Genomic DNA, 21,596 nt, shown 5'->3' on the forward strand with positions numbered 1-21,596 from the left:
CCCATGATGTGGCACACACACTTCAGGAAACTCAGCAAGGAGAAGAGTTAATCCTCTCTTCTGCCTGTCAATTCTCCCCTTTAAATCAGCTTTCCTATACATACACACACACCTCTGCAGAAATCGTTCTAGCTCTGCTAAAAAAAAAAACCCACAATATATAGGGCAGGGTAGGGAGAGAGTATGTGCCAGACAACAGACACTTTTCATAAAAAGCAATGTAAGCTTCAGAGAGAGCCAATTATGGTTGTGATATGTTCCTTTTTGGTAGCATTGTTAGCAGGGCTTTTTTTCAGCTGGAACGTGGTAGAACCACTTGAAAATGGTCACATGGCTGGTGGCCCCGCCCCCTGATCTCCAGACAGAGGGAAGTTTAGATTGCCCTCCTCGCCGCTGGAGCAGCGTGGAGGGCAATCTAAACTCCCCTCTGTCTGGAGATCAGGGGCGGGGCCACTGGCCATATCACCATTTTCGCTGAGGGCGATTTAAACTTTTAAGAACTCCCCCCTTGTTCCAGCTTACCCAAAGTGACGTCATTGGCCCCGGGAGCATGCGTGCACTTTGTGCGCACACATGTGGTACGAGGGGCACCACCTCCCACCAAGAGTTGCCCCCTGTGCTGGCAACCCACTGAGTTCCACCACCTCTTTTCCCAGAAAAAAAGCCCTGATTGTTAGTCAAAGTAGATGTGCCAACTAAGTATTAGAGCAGTGATGGCCCAGGAGGAAAAATGGAAAACTTGAGGCGGGTGTTCTAATTTCTCCACACCAAAGGATTTTAAGAGGCCACCAGATGGTAAATTTATTTAAGGAATTTACATGCCACCTCTCCAGATGCTTGTTAAATCCCACTCCTAACACTCCCTTTCCTTTCTTCTCATTTGTCTACCTACATGACATGCTCTTCTCCCTTTCTTCTTCAGCACTCAGACTTTCTGACCTTCACCCCCATTTAAAATCCTCACTTGTTTTAGTCACCCTATCAACATTCCTTGCCACTTACGCAAGGGAAGCACATAGTTTCTCTCCTCTTCCACGCAGCTATTGAATAACCACATGTGTAGCTTACTTGGGCCGTAAGATAGTGTCAAGTTAAGTTTTATCTGGTACGATCATAGATCAGCCAACGGCAGCACAGGAAAGAAGTCATAAACACATAAAGAAGAACGTGAAACTCTGAGATAAAGGCAAGACTAGAATATCTTTTTAACACTATGTTCAAAAGGGCTTAGCCTAAGTAGGGAGTGGAGGACAAGCAAGAAACAGCATTCAGAGAAGCCAACACCAACGCCAGCCGCTATCCTTAAAGTCAGCAGTTCCGTCAGAGAAGAGCAAGGTTGCTAATGCCTTACTCAGCACTGCAAAGTTTCTGCCAGGCCTCATGGTATCGAACTGGCTCCTCTTGCAGCGTAGCGGGTTCCAAGTCAGCAGAATCAATGTACTAGGAAGAAATCCATAAGGAAATATGAGAGACTGCGGCAGAATCAAAGGAACCTTGAAAGCTTCCCTTTTCCCTTATCACTGACTTTATCCATCTATCTTTATCCTGCCCTTCCTCCAAGGAGCTCAGAGCAATGTATGCAATTCTTCCTTCCACATTTATAATTACTATAGAGAGAATGAACACTACCAAAAGGATTTTCTGCTGTTCTTGCTTGCTGCTTTCTTAAGCTACGTGTGAAAACAGGGCCCTGAAACCTGCACTAATCATAAAGTTTGGGAGGTTCTGTGCTCCATTTTAGCATCCGAACAAATATGTCTGTAGAAAGACAATGGAAACTTCAAGCATTGTTTTAATGTTTGTTCTGCTAATGAACGTTGAATGTTCACAGCCAGCTGGCAAAGTACATGTGAACTGTTCAGTAGCAACAGTTAATCCTATAATCATTTATGCATTTTAGCAATCTAGAGCCTTGACCAGTCTTCACAAGATCCAAGAATCCACAGAATTAGTTCTTCTGCCATCCCTGTCAATGCAACCACCACAAGAAACAAAAATAAGAACAGAAGCAGAAGCTAGGTCCTCTTGGATAACCACTTCCTCTAAAGGAGAACACAGCTCACACATCCTAAAGAACAAAAACTTTTAACATTTCAGCAATTTTTATGAAGCCCATGCATACACAGTCTAAAGAGGATGTAAACTCAAAAGTTTATTTTGAAAAAAAATAGGATCTTCTCACGGCAAACTATACCAAAGAACATCACAGTCATGACCTTTCAAGGAAAATTCAACTATTGCTATTTTCAGAAAACAATTCCCACCCCCAACCCAGAGGGACCAAAACTTTGAGCAAAACCAGAAATTATTGGCACCCCGCCTCAACTTCAATATCATTTTCAACTCAAAGATGCACAAGTAATTTATTGCTATGTTTTAATTTTTACGGCTAACATAGCCACAAAGCTTCTGCTGAAGCTGGTGAAAAAAAAAACATACCTTGATCTCAAGCTTGTGATTCATAGCCAGGGCAGAATGTTCCAAAGCTTTAATGACAGAGGCGTAAGAATCTGAGAACTTGGTATATTTGCCAACAAGAGCAATAGAACAGGTTTCCAATAAACGATCATATCTGTATCATCAACAACAAAAGTACACAATACAAGGTACACGTTTAGAACCTAGGTATACCAAGTTTAAACACTGAATGAGCAATCCTAGTCAGCATGACGCCTTCAGCTGGAAACATACCACACAAATATGGTCTGAAGCAAGGATCTCCAACAGCTAGCTTGTATGTTCCCACCCACATCTCTCCTAGTGTAATTATCCAAAACATGAGGCTTCATTCAGGAGGTTTTAAATCCCTTTTTCAAAGATATCTTCCACTGTTACTACATAGGAAGTGAAGCTTGCTAAAACCTCAACAAATTCCATAACAAATTCCATGGTGCAGAGTGGTAAGCTGCAGTACTGCAGCCCAATTCTGCTCACGACCTGAGTTCAATCCTGGCAGAAGCTGGGTTCAGGTAGCTGGCTCAAGGTTGACTCAGCCTTCCATCCTTCTGAGGTTGGTAAAATGAGTACCCAGTTTCCAGGGGGTAAAGTGTAGATGACTGGGGAAGGCAATGGCAAACCACCCCGTAACAAAAGTCTGCCACAAAAACGTGATGCGACCTCCCCAGCATGTGTCAGTAATGACTCGATGCCTGCACAGGGGGACTACCTTAACCTTTTTTACCTACACCAACATTTCTCTTTACAACAAAACAAACTCCATCCACCTATTATTACAGGTGCTTCACTACAAGTTCTTCAGTGGCCACCACAATCAGTACAGCAAGCAGTATAGTTTAACATAGAAACCAGGGCTGATTCCAGACGACTAACCTGAAGGCGCTGCATGCCGCCATGTTCCGGATCGCGACGGGGAAAACGCGAAATATTTTCCCCGTCGCGATCCGGAACATGGCGGCATGCAGCGCCTTCAGGTTAGTTGTCTGGAATCGGCCCAGGCTGCACAGACATCTGCTCAGTCCGAAACTCACCTGTAAAATTGATCTACAGTACTTCAGTGTGTAAATAGCTAGAAACAGGATTTATTCTCATCAACACAGAAATGGTGCTGAGAGGTCTAAAGGAATGGCACTCCTGGTTAGCCGTTTCACTACTAATGCGGGAAATCCAAACATATGCACAATCTCCATTAGCAACAAACAATCTCTGTTAGCAACGTTAGTGAAACAAACTGCTAGCAAGTTCACTCCCTACAGAAGGTGGCTCACCGATCTGCCATCTCCTTCCATTTCATCAGCATTCTCCTAGGCTGCTTCTCAATAGGAAGGTCAAGTCTGTGTCGAAAGTAATCAACCACCCCTTGCTCCTCTAGCAACAGAGGCACTCGATAAATGGAAGATACATCATGGACACAAATGACCTGTTTAGTAAGAACAAGAAAAAAAATAGGATCATACAACGTTATGTGATAAGCAAAATAACGTGGCTCTGACTTTTCAAGCCTCGGTTGAAATCCCCATTTCACACACCCAGTTTGTTGGACTCATCTGCATTTATATATCACAGCTAACTGGAGTTTGATCAAAGCATGGTTTATGAATGATGCCTTAGTTAGGTCTGTTCTAGCAGACCAGTGGAAAAGCTGAATTCCTCTCTCTTGGCAGTTCAGAGCAGACTTGATCAAGTGTGGCTCTGACTTCTCAAGATTTAGAGGCACTATCACAATCCACAAAATATAACTGTGTTGTGGAACATGATTGCAAGGCTTTGCTACCAGTTCGGAATATTTACTATATAAATTCTGAATTGTCTAAGAAGAACTATGCGTGCATTTTGTACCGCACCCTGATGTAAAAAAACACTTCACTCTCTATTAGCAACATGGCTACCTCCAAAGTTAATATTTAAAATAAATAAAGACTAGTGAAACCAACTGGTAGCAAATTTCATTGTCTTTATTCCAGTTAGTCTTTAAAAAGGTTGACATGTTTATTAGGGTAGAACCAACACTATGCTGTACTAGAAAGCTACAATTAATGCAAAAAGGTTGCAAATCCAAAACATGTTAACTGAGAGCCAGCGTGGTGGTTACAGTATTGGAATAGGATCTGGGTGACCTTGGTCTAGTCACATACTCTCAGCCTACCCTACCTCACAAGTTTGTTGTGAGGATAAAACAGAGGAGAGAGGAACAATGTAAGCCTCCTTGGGTCCCCAATGGGGAGAAAGGCAGGGTATAAATGCAGTAAATACTCAGAAGAAAGCACCACAGAGTTCAATGGGACTTAATCCTAGTAATTCTGCTTGGGAGCACGGACATAGAGAACAAGCCTAAGCAGACTTACTCAGAATAATTCCCATTCCATGGGGTTTAACTCCTTGTAAGTGTTCTGCTGACTGAAGTATTCATTGCATATAACTGCAGTATGGAGACTCCCTTACAGTTTGTACTAGTGGAAATGCTACTTAGGGACCACATTGGCAAAAAAAAAAAAAAACACCTGCTGGCAGGGAACTTCCAGGTGATGGACTGGCCAGACCTCCTCCTAACCCCCGGCTCAATTAGAATCAAGGCACTTAATGAGACCACACTGAAAGGTGATGTGGGTGCTGTTAGCTAGGAAGTGAAATGTACTTAAGAGGGTATGAAGAAAGGAGGCTAGAGGAGGAATCTAGAGCCAGGTCTCAGAATACCGTTTCTGAGACAAGTAAAAAGAAAAGGGAAAAAACAGCTCTTCCCTATCACAAAACCTTTTTTACTTTCCCATGAGATGAAACACTCAAACCAAACTACAGGCCATTTATAAAATTAATATCGCTTGCATGTTGTTTTCACAGACTTGACAGATGTCAAACTACAATGTGGCAATATTAATCTACAGCATTCTTATTTCAATAGTTAACTTTACATATTATTCCCACAGCTAACTTCTATAAGAGATGGGAAGAAATACACAATGGATGGGATTTCTCCCCCACATACACCCATACATTTTTTTCCCTCCCAGGATTAAATACCTGGTTTATTCCTAAACCATGAAGTCCGGAAATTTGTAGAATCTATTTTATAATTCCACTTCTCAAAATGAAAAAAAAATTCAAAATCTAACATTGGAGCTCAAATAAAGGAAGGACGAAAGCAAGAGGTGACAGGTTTTACATGTGAAAGAACCAAGCTACAATTTAGCCAACGTTTCAGACACCCCATGTTCCCAGATCGTCCAAATGATCAACAGAGTGAAGAAAAATCTTCTGTTCAAAAACTTGCAAAACTTTAAACATCCAGCAGATCGAACAAAGGTATTGTGTTGTCGGTTCATCAAACTACATTTGATGAGTATCTCATATTGATGCCCATTTTAAAATGTACTGTCTAAGAAGCAGTGGACAATCCACATAATCCACATTCACAAATGTGATGTACTGTTGTTTTTTCAGTTAGGAAATGATACGCTTGGTCTAATATAAAGGATATCTGACAAGGCAGGAAAGCACATACAGGAGTCGGACACGCACTACCACTCCCATAACCTAACCATGGACACATGAAGTCTAGTAAAAGCAATTATAATTCTGATGGTATCAAAACATGCTGGATCTGTTTTTACCTGTTCTGGTTCTACATGACAAAACATGGAAATCTTCTCTTTCACTGAGGTGTCCAGAGGAGTGGAGCACCGGCACACAATCTGTAAAGAAAACAAAGACAATGAAACTGTAAAGCAAACTGCACCAACTTTTAATCTAACTTTTAATGACATTTCTTAAGTTACCCAAATTATACATTGTTTTGTTTCTACAAACAGAGTACTATGTATCTTGCATGGTTATTTTTTTACAATGCCTTGAGTGTAGTTACAACTTTTTCTATCCCAACTCCCAGAATGACCAGCGTGTGCAATTTCTATCTATTCGTGCAATTCTTACCAGATCCGGTGAAAGACCAAGGCCCCGGAGTTCACGAACACTATTCTGGGTGGGTTTCGTCTTCTGTTCTCCGGTAGAACTTGGCTAGTAAATAAGTACCCAAAAACATTAGATTGGTGTGTCAAATCAAAGTTCTCTGAAGTACAATGCCACATTCAGATTTTAATCATTTTTTAACAAATACCCATTTAAAAGGAAATGTTCAGCAGTAACAGCCAAATGAAGAAGTTGCATTTTGCAATAATTCTGTGTGACACACCTAACACACACATACACACGGAGTATATCCAGGATACACAGGATTGTGACTTATTGCTTCTATATGGAACATAAGTGAAACACATATACTGTGGTTTCCTTCAGCTAGAAGTCAAGCTCTTCCAAATTTAATCTTTAATACCCAAGTGGAAGGTGATAAGATTGTCAAGTTGTAGTCTTGCTGTCATGGCTGTTCACTGATATATCATAATAATTTAATTTCAGGACCCACTGCTAGCACACTGAATATTTAATATTTTAGGAATCCCACCTCCTCACTCCAGTATAACCACCACTTCACTCCAGTGAGCAGGACACATGAAATATCCCATATGTTCTTCTGAATTTTAACCTATTGGTTAGCATTCCTAAGCAACAGAAGAAGTGCATCAAGTGGGGTAGCCTTATCACACTACTTAAATGCAGTTTCATAGAATCTGACTGCTCAAATGACTTCCCTGGTGAAAATCTGCATAATTTAAAATAAACTCTTTTTTTGTATTTCACAAGTATGTATAGCCACCTAAAGAAGATTTCACTCAAGCCATTATGCCTCTACATCTATTTCATATTGTATTAATGTCAACCCCTTTTTGCAGTTTACAAGGATAGTTCTCATCATCTCAACTGTAGCAGGATTAAGCTGATCTGATAGTTCTCCTAAACTAGTTCAAAGGGGTCACAATGATTCAGTAAGTATTTTTATACAGTTTTATTCAACTGTATCCCAATTGCTTTGGTGGATTGGCTTTATACGTCCAGGCACTGATCTAGAACAAACACACAATGAAAAGTTTCCCAGAGCCTTACCTGGGGTACCAGACTGACATGAATATTACAGAAGTTCTCTCGCTTGACTTTGAACTGAAACTGGCGGAATGCCTCAATGAAGGGCATGCTTTCGATGTCTCCTACTGTTCCTCCAAGCTAAAATAAAGATATCTAGAATTAAGCACGTACTCTGTTCTTAGGCCACACAGCCCATGTCAATGTTACTTTGTGGAACTGTCAGCAGATAAGCTTAAGAGCGTAACGTCACGGTGCTGGGTGATGCCGTTTATGGTAGTTTCTGTTCCCGTTCAGACAGGCAAACAAGGCCATTCCAGAGAGATTAAGTTCCTGACATATTTATGCTTCTGCTTTCACCCATCCTATACCCTTCCCTTTAAATTTCCTCTTAGATTGCAAAAGAAGTTTTACCTTCCCAGAACTAGTTTTTGCAGCTAGAGACCATAAATTTTATTTCCGTCAATGATAATTTGGATCCATAATTTGGATACAGCAACCAGGTGAATAACACCTGGATATTCACCAAGTGCTTTGCTAATCTTCTCAAGCATCCCTATCCAAACTCAGGACAGAATACTGCTTCTAGACAAAATGATTCTAGGAGGTTCATCTGTCCTGAACCATTATAAAGTAACAGATGAGGGAGAGAAGAAATACAAACCTCGATCACACAGACTTGAGGCTCTATACCATCTTCATCTACCGGGATTCGAGCCTGCCTCATTACCCACTCCTGGATAGCATCTGTAATGTGGGGCACAACTAAAAATAAAGGGGGAAAAAGTATCAGGAATACAGTCAAACTGCTTCTCAACCTATAATACGTCACAAAACCAGAGTTTTGCATTTCTCCGCTTATTAGGCTTCTTTTTCTTCATACTCCAAGAGAGAACTTTTTCCACATCTGCACAATTCTATTAACCCACAGAGATTTGCTGTAACTTTCATGTCAGATGACACCTCGCACTGGAGCCCTGTTTCCCAGCATATGCACCAGCCTTAAAATCCACTGTACCTGGAGATAATGTTGCCTTGGAAACACAGACTCCTAGCACACATACAGAGAACAGAGAGACACAATACCAGCTCTGTACACATAATCTTAAGGAACATCTGTAACTAGTATGGGGCACATAAATGCTTGTGTCCCAAAATTCAAATGATGTGATGATCATGGCAGCAAATCCTATTGTTCAATTAATCAGTAGAAGAGTGTGAAAGAGGGCAGTGAGAAAGGATCAGCTAGATGAGGAAAGAACACATACAAATGTTGAAGAAAAAAGAGAATACGGTTAGTGAACCCAGGCAGAGGGCTCAGTAAATGGAAAACAACATATCCCAAGCCAGGTTTAAACTTAGCGGAAAGTATCGTTAGACTAAATTACAGATATTCAATTATTCAGTGATTACAAAGGTCATTACTTCAGTAAGCCCAGGCTTAAGAGCGGAGGTAATGTGCATTTTCAGCTAAAACAATGTTAAGATTAATCAAAAAGAGTCCAGTAGCACCTTTAAGACTAACCAATTTTATTGTAGCATAAGCTTTCGAGAATCACAGTTCTCTTTGTCAGACGAAGAGAACTGCTGCATCTGACAAAGAGAACTGTGATTCTCGAAAGCTTATGCTACAATAAAATTGGCTAGTCTTAAAGGTGCTACTGGACTCTTTTTGATTTTGCTACTACAGACTAACACGGCTAACTCCTCTGGATCAATGTTAAGATTGCACTACATGTTCTTAGTTCTGCAGAGAATGCCCTGTTGGTAGATACCTCCTCTGAGGGGTGGGGGTGGGGGCAAAAAGATCTTAAAACTGCTCTGCTGTAGGATTCTCGATTTTGAACTCTCTCCTTAGAGAGGTGGATGTAACCAACCCCCTGCCTAGCTTCTTCAGGCAAGCAAAAACTTAACTTTTCAGAAAGGCCTTTGATCTATAAACCACCGGGTAGCAATGCCTTCTGCGGTTTTAAAACTGCTAAGGTAGAATTTTTAGCTCTGTTGTTGCTTTGAATACTGTATACATTGATCACTTAAATGGCAATCTTTTCGTTTGTATAGATTTTTAAAATGTTTGTGGATGTTGTGGAAACCCTGTGCGGGCTGAGTACTTCAGGGTAAAACAAAATCAATTATAAAATACTCTACCATAAAAATTGCATGCCGTAAATTAACTTAAGAGCACAAAGAACAAAACATTGCTTTCGTAATTGAAATGAAATGACTCTGAGGAACAAATGCTGAAAAAGAGTGGATCCATTTCCAATATTTACCTTGAACAGTTTTGCCTAGATAATCTCCTTTCCTTTCTTTGTTGATGACAGACTGATAGATTTTCCCTGTCGTCAGATTATTGTCCTTGGTGAGACGGATATCAAGAAAGCGTTCATAGTTCCCCAGGTCCAGATCCACTTCCCCACCATCATCCAACACAAACACTTCACCTGCAGTGAACAGAGACTCACAAAGATGAGGAGACATGCTTGGAAACAGTCACTACTCCCTCCCCCATGTCCCCTTCATCTGCTAAGACCACTTTGCTGAGAAAGAAAAAAAGGTAACGTCATTATCAAACTCCCTTAATTGTTTTATTTGTGCAGCCAGTCCATTCGACAAGTCTATATGCAGAAAAGAGTGTATCTCAAAAGCTATGCTCCCCTAGAGATGGTGTGGCAGGGGGGCGGGAATTCATAGGAAACAGAAGGGAAAAAGGAGTTTCAACAAGCAAAGAGTAAAAAAAAATGGGAAACAAACAAGTTAGAGCTAGAGAATGGAAATGATTGAAAGATAAGGAATAGAATCTTAAGCTGCACATTAAAAGGTGAGATCAGTAGAAAGAAATCAAGGGCAGAGAAACTTGATCATATTTATATGTAGAAAAAAAATACAGCAGGAAGTCAAACAGAAACCAGAGGCTAGTTAGGAAGAGGGATGACTTGAAAAAAAGTTTCAGTATATCAGATCAAGATATAATGAGACAAACTGAATGATGGGAAGGAATAGGGTAAAGTCTTAATTATAAAAACTAAAGAGAAGGCTCAAAGTAGCAAAAACTCTAGCTAGATGAAAAAGGAAAAAGGTAACAATTATAAAATTGACAGAAGGAACAGGAAGAGTCCTGAAGAAAAAATAAGAAATACTGTCTTTGAAAGATTTAGCTTCAAAACTTTACTTTATTAGGTATTTAGCCCGCCCTCCCCACAAGCAGGCTCAGGACGGGGTACAACATTCATAAAACACACAATTATATAAATACAATTCAAAAGGCAAACAGGCAACTACAAAGACAAGATGACAAGATGAAAGACTGACAAAAAGACAACTGACTAAAGAAAAGAATAACTGAGTATTGTCAGCACGTACATGACAGTATATATCAAAAGATTTAGGGATGAATCTTTTCTTGCCTTTTCCCCCCTTGGTCAGTTAATAATATTGTTAGCACCCCAGTTTAATTCTGCACTAACAGAATACCTGATATTTACCTAGAAAAAAGTCTGTCACTAATCTGTGGTCAGTGCCTGGCAATTTCAAATATATACATATATAAACACCCATCTCCAGGGAGAAGGTATGAATGCAATTTTACATGTATTACAAATTACATCCTCAGAATTGTTTCTTTCTTAAAATTGAAATGTTACATAAAAATTATCTCACACAAGTACTATATAGAAAGGATTTTTATGCCCATCTTACCATGCTCATAAGGAGAGAAGGTCCCTGCATCAATGTTAATGTACGGGTCAATTTTAATGGACGTGACATGCAAGCCACATGATTTGAGAATCGTTCCAACGCTGCTAGCAATGATCCCTTTCCCAATCCCAGAGATGACACCACCTGTTACCAAGATGTATTTCATTTGTTTTTCTGAAAAAGAAAACGGTAACTATAAATAGCTAGTAAAACATCTTTTGTCGAGAGAAAAATAAATATAAACATATCTCCCCACCATCCTAAACATGGCAACAGTTTGGAATGACGGGAAATGTTCTAAATCATTACACATAAATAATTTACCTAAATTGTCAGTAGCGCACAAGAAACTCCCTGTTAGCTGCAGGTTTCTATTGAAACATCTGTGCAAATTTTGTCAAATGAAACTTATTTTAAACTTGATTCTTCTACTTGATCTTCATCAGGTTCTAGTCAGGAGTCCACATGGCAAGTTTAAATTTACAAAAGGAATCACTGCTACTTTACCCCTTCTGAAACCAAGCCTACGTCCTTGCAACTGGATTCACTTGCAACTGGATTCACGTACGTTCTTCCCTTTGTCTTTTATCTCCCTTCATCAGATGCAGCTGCATCCAAGGGAGGCCAGCTGACTCACGGAAGTTTCTGCCCACAATAAAATCATGACACCACAGGGCTCTCTGCTGTTTTGCTGACCTACCCTGCTAAGCTTCCAGGAATGGATACATTATGACAGCAGCTTTTTGTGGATGAGAATCTATTACAAATCACATCGTCTGCTTTATATACACAAGTGCCATTCCGGATCAGACCTGTGTTCCATCCAGTCCAGCACCTCGCTTCACATAGCAGCCAACCAGTTGCCCTAGATAGGGTTGGGAAATTCCTGGAGATCTGGGGTGTGTCCGAGCCTGGAAAGGGCAGGGTTTAGGTAGGGAAGGGACCTCAGCAGAATATAAAGCCACAGAGTCCACCCTCCAAAAGCAGCCATTTCCTCCAGGGCAACTGACATCTGTGGCCTGGAGATCAGTTGTAACTTCAGATCTCCAGCCACCACCTGAAGGTTGGCAACCCTAACCCTAGAGGACCAACAAACAGAACAGCCAAGGCCATCCCCCAACGTTGCCTCCTTGCACTGGTATTTAAGAGGTAGACTGCTTCTGGACACAGAGGTTCTAAACACACACACAACAGATCAGTCCCCCTGGAAGAAATGGCTTCTTTGGAGGCCCAGGCCCCACTCCCAAACCTCCCGGAATTTCCCAACCCAGAGTTGGCAACCCTAATTCTGAGGTTGGAAAGGAAGGAAAGATGGGCAAATGTGTCCCTTCTCGTCCCCTTTCATGCTGAGCATCAGCCTTCTCCTCCCCAGCCCTGTCAGCTCCGGGCTCCCCTTCCCGCGACAGGCTTGACAGGACGCGCCCCCCCCCCCCGGACAGGCCACAAGCCTCCGCTCAGCCTACCCGCTCGGCGCGCACGCGCACAAAGCCCGGCAGCCGAAAGAGAGGAAAGCGCCGCCGAGGAGAATCTCCGAGAGAGAAGAAGGACGGCGGGAGAAAGAGCGGGCGAAGCCGGCGCGCGCGGGACAACGCATGGCACGGAACGGGAGGGGGAGGGAGGAGTGCGCCTGCGCGAGCCGGCGGCCGACGCCAGCCGTCTGATAGGCTGGGATACATGGAGGGAGGGGCTTATACTAGGAGGCGGTGAAAGAGGCGGGGTCAGAATATGAATGAATGAAAGAGGCCTCGTGTTGGTTCTGGGTCGGAATTGCTGTGGAGTAGGGGTGGGCGTGTGAGCGGTTAAGTGCTAGAAATAGTGTCTTATTGGTTTAATACAGTGTAGTATCTAAAAGATTCTAATGAGTGTATGTTGGTTTAATATAATGTCATTGTCTCAAATATAAATAGTGTTTGCTGCTTTAATACAACGTAGTATTGGCCTGGAATAACTCTGCTTAGGGTTTCACAGTAAATAGTGTATGTTGGTTTAATGTTGTCATTGTCTCAGATAATATAGTATCTGTTGGTTTAATACAATGTAGTATTAGACTGGAATAACTCGGCTTAGGATTTCACTATAAATAGTGTATATTGGTTTAATATAATGTCATTGTCTCAAATAATATAAATCGTGTCTATTAGTTTAATATAATGTAGTGTCTTAAATACATTATCGGCACATCCTCTGTGGTGAGACCCTGCTTTATGGAATGACGTACCTAAAGAGGTTAAGAAAGTTCCCGCTCTCCTGGCTTTCCACAAAGGATGCAAAACTGAATTATTCAAGAGGGCTTTTTTCTCAGGAGGGCTGTAAGATAAGGTAGGGGCTTCAAAGAGATGCGTCAGTGAAGAGATAGGAAGTGACTTTGCTACTACTAAGTGACTTTACTACTGTTGCTGTAAGTATGATCCAACTGGGTAGCTTCTACGTTGTTTAATATGTTAGTCTTAGACTTGCTTATGCTCTGTTTCAGCATTTGTTCAACTCTGTATTGGATTCCTGCTGGTTTTAAATCTTTGCAAACGTGCATGTATATACCCTAAGGTAAAGTAAAGGTAGTCCCCCTGTGCAAGGACCAAGTCATTACTGATCCATGGGGGGACGTCCCATCACGACGTTTTCTTGGCAAACTTTTTACGGGGTGGTTTGCCATTGCCTTCCCCAGTCATCTGGGGCCTGGGGAGGGATGGCAGGTAAGGGGGCAAGAGGGGTCTGGGGAGGGCTGAGATGCAGGAGGGGTCTGGGGAGGGACAGCAGGTAGGGTGGCAAGGGGGTCTGGGGAGGGCTGAGACGCAGGGGGACAAAGCGTCCGCTGCCCTGTGATCCCTGCTGGAAGGGTGCGCCCCGGCTCCAGCAGGGCTCAGAGGGCGGCAGGCACTTTGCCCCTGTCCTAGCTCCACCAGGGCTTGCCCTCCTCCTCCTCCTGCTGGGCGGAGCCGGGGGGACGGGGCGGAGGGGACGAAGCACCCACTGCCCTGTGATTCGCACCAGAGCTGGGCCACGTCACTCCCGTTGTCCCGGCTCTATGAAGAGTGGTGTGGCCGGCTCCAGCAGGGCTGATGGGGCAGCAGGCGCCTCACTATTGCCCTGGCTCTGCCGAAAGCAGAGCGGCGTAGCTCCAGCAGGGGTCAGAGGGCGGCGGGCACTTTGCCCCCGCCCCAGCTCCACCAGGGCTTGCAGGCACGCCACCCTTGCCACCCTTCCCACGCTGCCCTTTTCCTCCTCCTCCTCCTCCTCCTCCAGCTGGGCTACAAAGCCCTGCGGCACAGAGGGCCGGGCAGACTCGCCCGGCCCTCCACCACCACCAGCACCCTCTGGAGGCAGCATTCCATGGCACCCTTTTTATCCTTGTGCACCCGTGCAGGTGCACCAGGATAAATGTGCGTCGTCCAAAACACGCTAACAGAATTATGTTATAGGGTTGTATAAAGAAGAATTACATCCAGAGGCGATGAGCATGCTTTGATTCCTTCCATTTTAGATAAAGGCAAAGTGAGAGCTCAGGAAACCAGGATTTTGGTGGAGTGAGGACGGAGGTGATGACAGATGGGAAGGCTTGAGTAGGTTTGCTGTTGCTTATCCCTCATCTGCTAACACATTTGTACAGCCTTGAAAATACAGGTGGAGAACTTGTTTATTTTATTTATGTCATTTATAGTCCACCTTTCTCACTGAGACTCAAGGTGGATTACACAGTGTGAGATTAGTACAGTCAGTTTCAAGGATATTTCCACAAACAACGCCATAGGGTAAATAAACACAAGTTTACAAAGACATAGCATTAGTAAGAAGCCAATACAGAGTTGAAGAAATGCTGAAACAGAACATAAGCAATTCTAGGGCTGACATTAGACCACATGAAGCACAAGTAGCTCATAGGAACACGTATTTAAGATAGTAAGGAAACATAGTGGTGAAGTCTGTGGTCCTTAACTCTTTAGCGAAGCATCTGAGAGCCCCTCCCTACAATACAAAGGCCTTTTTGAATAATTCGGTTGTGCATTGTTGTGGAAAACTAGGAGAGTGGGGGCTCCTCAGGCAGGCCGTTCCACAGGGTAGGGGCCACCACAGAGAAAGCCTGCATATGGGTTGCTGTTGATTTCACCCATGTTCAGGGTGGCACCTGCAGGAGACCCTGTTCAGATGAGCGAAGCTGCCATGGAGGAACAGAGGGAGGGAAGTGGTCTCATAGGTGTGCAGGGCCAAGGCTGTGAAGAGCTTTGTATGTGATAACCAATACCCTGAACTGAGCACAGTAGCTGATATACACGCACGCCTTAGTCTATCAAGGGCAGCATTTCTACCCTGATTGGCAACAGTTCTCCAGAGTCTTTCACATCATCTGCATCCTGATTCTTTTAAAATAAGAGCAGCTGTGGCTTGAACCTGGGATTTGCGGCATGCCAAGTGCATGCTCTGCCGCAGAGGTAACCCACAAAAGGGAGTGGGATAAGACAGATACAGTCCATGTTTATATCAGGGGTCTGCAACCTTTTGTAATTTAAAGAACCATCACATCAAAATTCAGAGCAAGAGATCAACAAAGAGCCAATATGAGAAAACTCATTTGTGTAATTGAAAGTGTACTGCTTTACATTATAGATTGTTGACATGTTGATTAGTAATCCATTAAAAATTCTGCAGTCCACACACTGGCTGTTGTCACTTCTAAAGAAGTAAAAAAAAAAAAGAAATACCAAGGGCAACCCTAGTGCAAATTAGCAGAAACAACAAACCAGGGCTACAATATAGTTAATTATTGGAGTATAATCTATTGTTTACAATACAAAGTGCAAAAGTGCTGAAAATACATACATGGATTATAAACCAATTTATATAGAAGAATTCACAAGTGCATAGATACAGTTAAGTAGCAAGTAGCAAATATAATTGTGCAAAATATCACTGTCCGGAACAAGTCTTATCCATTAAAGTGCTAATGCCAAAAAAGTCAAAGGAGAATCGGTAGGTGGGAGCTTGCGCCAAAGGGATATTAGCAGTCCATATAGTCAAGGTACATATACAGAAGAAAACGCCGACGGGGACTTGCAGGCAAATAACATTAACCCGTTTCGTGAGGATCACCCCTCACTTCCTCCTGGGCGTGTAGCAATTCGGACTGTACATACTGTGAAGGAAAATTAACAATAAACGAACATATATTCAATTTAATTTTAATAAATATTTAAAACAGCAAACCACACACTCACAGTATGAAAATAGCACCACGAGTTCTCCCACCGTTCCTCCGACACGCAATTCACGGACGTGTGCCCATAAAGGTAACCATTGCTACTAATATAACCACCGTGGGAGGAGTCAAACATGGTAAAGGAAAGGCTTTGCAAGAGCTGAAAAACTTACAGGATTTTATTTGGACATTCATAAAAAACAGGAAAAATTAATGTCGAAATTCAAACCATGTGGGGACAGAGAGTGTGTCTGAAAGATCCATTTGGATTCTAAACGAGATAATAATTTAGTCCGATCAGCGGCAAAAGGGCATTCCAGCATGTCTATTACTGTAACTTTAAAATCATGAGGATGGTGTTTAAACTCATGAAAGTGACTAACAAGGGGTGCCTCCCAAACCTGATTCCTTATTCTAGATAGGTGCTCTTGTATCCTGATCCTTAGTGGGCGAGTGGTGCTCCCCACATACAATAAGGGGCATTTGCACTGGATGACATAGATCACATTTTCTGACTTACAGTTTGAAAAAAACTGTCTATTAAATCGATAATCGGGGAGTATCTGTTCTGCCCTAACCATGGCTGCATATGTTACATGAGCCACAGGCAAAGTGGCCTTTAGGTAAGTTATTGGGAGCCTGGTGACTGGAGAATTCCGATTTCATTATCATATCCCCAATGGATCGCGTGCGTCTGAATCCGACTGACAGCCCTGATTCACATCCACGAATGTCCCTAATGAGATGCCAATGCTGTCTGATAATAGATGTTATTTTTGTGGCCAGTGGGGTATATTCCAGTCCCCATTTGATCTTATTGTCTCCCTTCCTGTGTCTGGGTGTTAAAAGGACTGCCCGATCCGTGGCGTCTGAGCTCAATCTAGCCCGTTCAATCACACGCTGGGGGTAACCTCTTGTTGCGAAACTCGCTTCCAGTTCCCGACCACTAGAATTGTAGGAATGGGAACTGGTGGAATTCCGTTTTAGGCGTAGAAACTGCCCTAGGGGGATGTTGTCTTTAAGTTTTCTAGGATGAAAGGACTGATAATGCAAATAGGAGCATCTGTCCGTCGGTTTCTTAAAGGGGCGGACTGATAATCCATTAAATTCACGGTAAATGGTGACGTCAAGATAGTCCAGGTTGCTGGAGCTCCCATTCCAGGTAAACTCAATGTCTGGGTGCAAGGAATTAAACCATTGTCCGACTTCATCAGCAATCTCACGTTGTCTTAGAAGGACAATGACGTCATCTATATACCGCCGGTATAGAATGAACTGGTCTTTAAAGGGATTCTTTTCGTTGTTAAACACCCATTCCTTTTCTAATGCGGACATGAAAATATTCGCAATGCTGGGGGCCGCAGCACATCCCATGGCCACTCCCTTCAGCTGAAAAAAATAGTTATCATTAAACTTAAAATAATTCTTTTCTAGGATGATATCCAGAATATTAAGTAGGAATGGGGTGGAAGGTTGTTGTACTTCTCGTTGTAAAAGGGCATCCTGTACCACCGATCTTGCCTCATCATGTGGAATGGAGGTATACAATGACTTAACATCCAGTGACATCAAATATACTGTTGGTGGAATCTCTAAGGATTCGATAAGGGAGATTAATGTCATAGTGTCCTTTAAATAGGCAGGAGTGCTCGCAACTAAAGGTTGTAAGAAATAGTCTAGATATCTCGAGAGGGGTTCTAAGATGGAATTGGAGCCAGAGACGATTGGGCGACCCAAGGGAGGGCGTTCTCTTTTATGGATTTTAGGAAGTGTATAAAACACTGGTATTCTCGGGGAAGGATTTATTAAAGCATCTCTAGTTTTCTTATCTATTTCATTATCTGCTAAACCTTCATCCAGTACTATTTTAATAACTCGTTGAATCTGTACCGTGGGATTATAAGGCGCTCGCCTGTATTCCATCTCGTTTCCCAATTGTCTCTCACATTCCTGTACATAGTCTACAGTATCCTGGACAACTATACCACCCCCTTTATCTGCCCTTTTAATCACGATGTCCCGGTCGTTTTGGAGCCCTTGCAAAGCCTCCCATTCCATCTTAGAAAGATTATATCTTTTGTAACAACGTGTGGATTCCAATTTGGTTACATCCCGCAAGACCACCCTTTCAAAACTTTCGATCATTGGATCCGTTACTGTCGGGCAAAAGGAAGATTTGTAAATGATTCCAGAGGTAGGGGGAGGAGGATCGCCTGGCCCAAAAAGATGCCTTAATTTAATCAGGCGTATCAGTTTAAAAAGATCTACTCTAGTGCGAAAAGCACTATACCCAGGAGTGGGGACAAAACCAATACCTTTATTCAAAGCTGCAAGTTCAAAGCCAGTGAGAGCCCGTGAGGAAAGATTAAAGACTAAGTTTTCCTGTATGGGCGTCTTTGGCGATAGGGGCCCCTGCCTAAAAAAGGCTTAGATGGAGTGTTCCGTGGCCTGAGACTACGGGTACTCATGCCCTCATCTCCAGAGGTATCAGTCTCTGAGGGTTCCGTAGTTTCCAACTCAGAGTTGGAGGCAATGTTGGGCGCCCAAGAAACTTTTTTACGTGGTCTCAGAAACCTGTCCTCTTTCCATTGATAAATTCTACCAGAAGTATAATCTCGCCTGTCTCGCTCAAACTTCTAAAGAAGTGGCATGTGAGATCTTACAATAATTCCATCAATATACACAGGTGCACTCTTTGCAGTTCTTTTAGTACACTGACTATACTTTTGCTCATCGATCATGTTTGGCTTACCAGTAATCGTTCACCTCTTTTTGTAAAGCATCTCTAAGAAGCCCTTTGAATAAAAAATGAAATTCTGCCTTCAAATCATAGCTGAGTTATGGCAACTCCCCCCGGCAGGGTTTTCTTGGCAAGAGCCTAACAGAGGTAGCTTACCATAGCCTGCCTCAGCAACCCTGGTCTTTGTTGGTGGTTTCCCATCCAATTACTAACCAAGGCTGACCCTGCTCAGCTTCTGAGATCTGACAAGATCAGGCTCTCCAGGTCAGGGCAAGAAGCCTTTTACCCCCATAAAAATGTTTGCCTACCATTCTAGCATCCAATATACCAGCTCTGGCCCTGGTTGCAGACTCCTGATGTACATACGAACACAAGGCGCCTTTTCGTCTTGTAAAGGTGCAATGGGTAGATCAGACCACTAGATGGCAAACTTAAACAAGAAAACATCACTGACTCCCAGCTAGTGCTAAACAAAGAGGTCAGCCTAGTAATAGCGTTCTCCAGGTGTAGATAACCCAGTTAGTCATGCCAGGAGTGTAAATCCAGATAGGAGCCAGGAGGATTAGCCAATTAAAGCCACTGGTCTGCATAAGGTCAAGGCTTCATTTCTAATCTAGGAGCTGTAGAGTGGAAACTCATCATAGAAATTGTGTTAGGTCAGCATGGCTTTATTATGGACAGCAGCTATTATTCCCCATTGCAGTCATCTTGTGATCGTCCCCTTTCTGCAAGTTTGGAACAGGGTATTTTGTCCTCACAACAACCTTGTGAAGTAGATTAGCCCTCACAAGAACCCTGTGAGGTAGATTAGGCCAAGGTCACTCACTGAAGCACATGTGGAGATTTCTCATCTCCTCCGCTGTCTTTTCCCAAGGCTGCGATCCTCTACACGCTAAATTGGGACCAAGACTCCATTGAACTTAATGGCACTTCTGAGTAACTAAGGCTTTTTACTTGTAACACTTATAGATCACTTTTCTACACAGGCATACCCAAAGTGGTATGCAAACGATTAAAGCAGGACCTCAAAAAATTGAGCGGCAAATAAAACCAGATAAAAGCAGCCAAGGTCAACCGACCAGAAAATTCCCCAGGGACAAACACCGCTTGTTTGGTGTGTTCATGCACACGTTCCCCTTGTCCTCTTCTTTACTCCTCCTCTCGTCAATTGAGCCAAGCTACAAGTGACGCCTTTCACAGGTTGGACATTTGTCAGCTTCCCTCAAGTTTTGATGGGAAATGTAGGCATCCTGGTTTTACAGCTTGGCTCTCCATTACAGCTGCAAGACCAGGATGCCTACATTTCCCATCAAAACTAGAGGGAATTTTGAATCTCGGTTTGTGGGGAAGAAACAAAATTCCAGGTTGAGCAACTGCTTGAATTCGGATGCCATAGCTCCTTTGAGTCAAGGCTTCCCACCCCCAGGGGCTTTCAATCATACTCTGTGCACAGGGGAAGGAGGGAAAGGGAACATGACAAGGAAGCTGTGGTTGTGCCCATCAGATTTGTTACGATCTCTGGATGCAGTTGTGGTCAGAAAGGTCTGGCCTAACAGCAAACTCAAAATCTTCTTAGGATCACTCGCTCACATCCAGGCTACAAAAAGGGCTACAAACTGCTTGGAAAGCTGTACAGTGCTTTGTGCGTCATAACAATTTGGGATCCATGAAGATGCATAGCGGGAGGAAGACGGATTCTTCCCCTGCTTTCCCTCTTGCTAGGGTTATCAACATGCTAGGGTTACCAACCTCCAGATACTTCTCCTAAAGTTATAACCGATCTCCAGACTACAGTTTCCCTGGAGGAATTGGCAACTTCTGTGGCATTACATTCCCGCTGAGCTGCCTACCCTTCCCACACTTTGCCTCCAGATCTACAGGAACTTCCCGAGCTGGAGCCGGCATACCTAACCCTTTGCTAGTTCTCGCTTTTCCTCTCGCTACCCTTTTCCCAGCGCTCACGCTGTGCCTCTGCCTCCCACTCCCCTCATCTTTCTGTCTCTTCCTCCCACCCTGATGGCTGTTCTTCTACTTCTTCCCCCTCCCCTCTTGTTGGCTGCCGCTTTTATCCTACTCCCTTCTTGCTGTCTCTTCCTCACATACCAGTCTATAAATAATGGCTAATAAATAACTACCCCTCCCCAGTCTGAGACCAACAAGACACCTTTGGGACTGCCTTTGTTCCAACCCAAACCTTTGGATCAATAAGTCTTGCTCTGTGCTCTCCACCATCTGAGATGCAGTGCAAGACGGGGCCTTTTTTGTCATGGCACCACACCTATGAATGTGATTGAGAAGGAATTGGGCGCCCATTAGCTTATCCCTGATACCCTGGAATGGTCGCTGCAATCAGTTCAGACAATTGGCTACGTTTGCTTTCTTCTCTTTTGAGATTTGCTTTTGCATTATTCAGTTAGGATTGTTAAGATCTCCACCATGGAGAGCTTTTCTAATCAAAAGGCAGGATATATCTATTTTAAGTCGCTTAAAAAAATTAAAATCATCTTGCCACAAATGGGGTTGTGGTTTTGTTGCCAC

At 43.0% G+C, this 21,596-nt stretch overlaps 1 protein-coding gene across 4 annotated transcripts in view; it reads right to left on the reverse strand.

Moving 5' to 3' along the window:
• The window catches only part of CTPS1 (CTP synthase 1), a 56,250-nt gene that overhangs the window by 6,407 nt on the left and 28,247 nt on the right, over nucleotides 1–21,596 (reverse strand). The window contains exons 1-10 of one of the 4 annotated variants that reach the window (XM_054999901.1): nucleotides 12,591–12,716; nucleotides 11,128–11,301; nucleotides 9,702–9,872; nucleotides 8,093–8,193; nucleotides 7,453–7,569; nucleotides 6,385–6,468; nucleotides 6,066–6,146; nucleotides 3,726–3,877; nucleotides 2,440–2,572; nucleotides 1,352–1,440 (exon numbers count right to left, since the gene is read on the reverse strand). In XM_054999901.1, the coding sequence (XP_054855876.1) occupies nucleotides 1,352–1,440; nucleotides 2,440–2,572; nucleotides 3,726–3,877; nucleotides 6,066–6,146; nucleotides 6,385–6,468; nucleotides 7,453–7,569; nucleotides 8,093–8,193; nucleotides 9,702–9,872; nucleotides 11,128–11,293 (1,094 nt within the window). In that variant the 5' untranslated portion in view covers nucleotides 11,294–11,301; nucleotides 12,591–12,716. Of the gene's footprint in view, nucleotides 1–1,351; nucleotides 1,441–2,439; nucleotides 2,573–3,725; nucleotides 3,878–6,065; nucleotides 6,147–6,384; nucleotides 6,469–7,452; nucleotides 7,570–8,092; nucleotides 8,194–9,701; nucleotides 9,873–11,127; nucleotides 11,302–11,451; nucleotides 11,633–11,827; nucleotides 11,954–12,590; nucleotides 12,717–21,596 lie in introns of those variants that run through there. The other 3 variants (XM_054999900.1, XM_054999898.1, XM_054999899.1) reach the window with 3 other exon arrangements.

This window comes from Eublepharis macularius, chromosome 15 (genome assembly GCF_028583425.1).
Source record: "Eublepharis macularius isolate TG4126 chromosome 15, MPM_Emac_v1.0, whole genome shotgun sequence".
Lineage (NCBI taxonomy): Eukaryota > Metazoa > Chordata > Lepidosauria > Squamata > Eublepharidae > Eublepharis > Eublepharis macularius.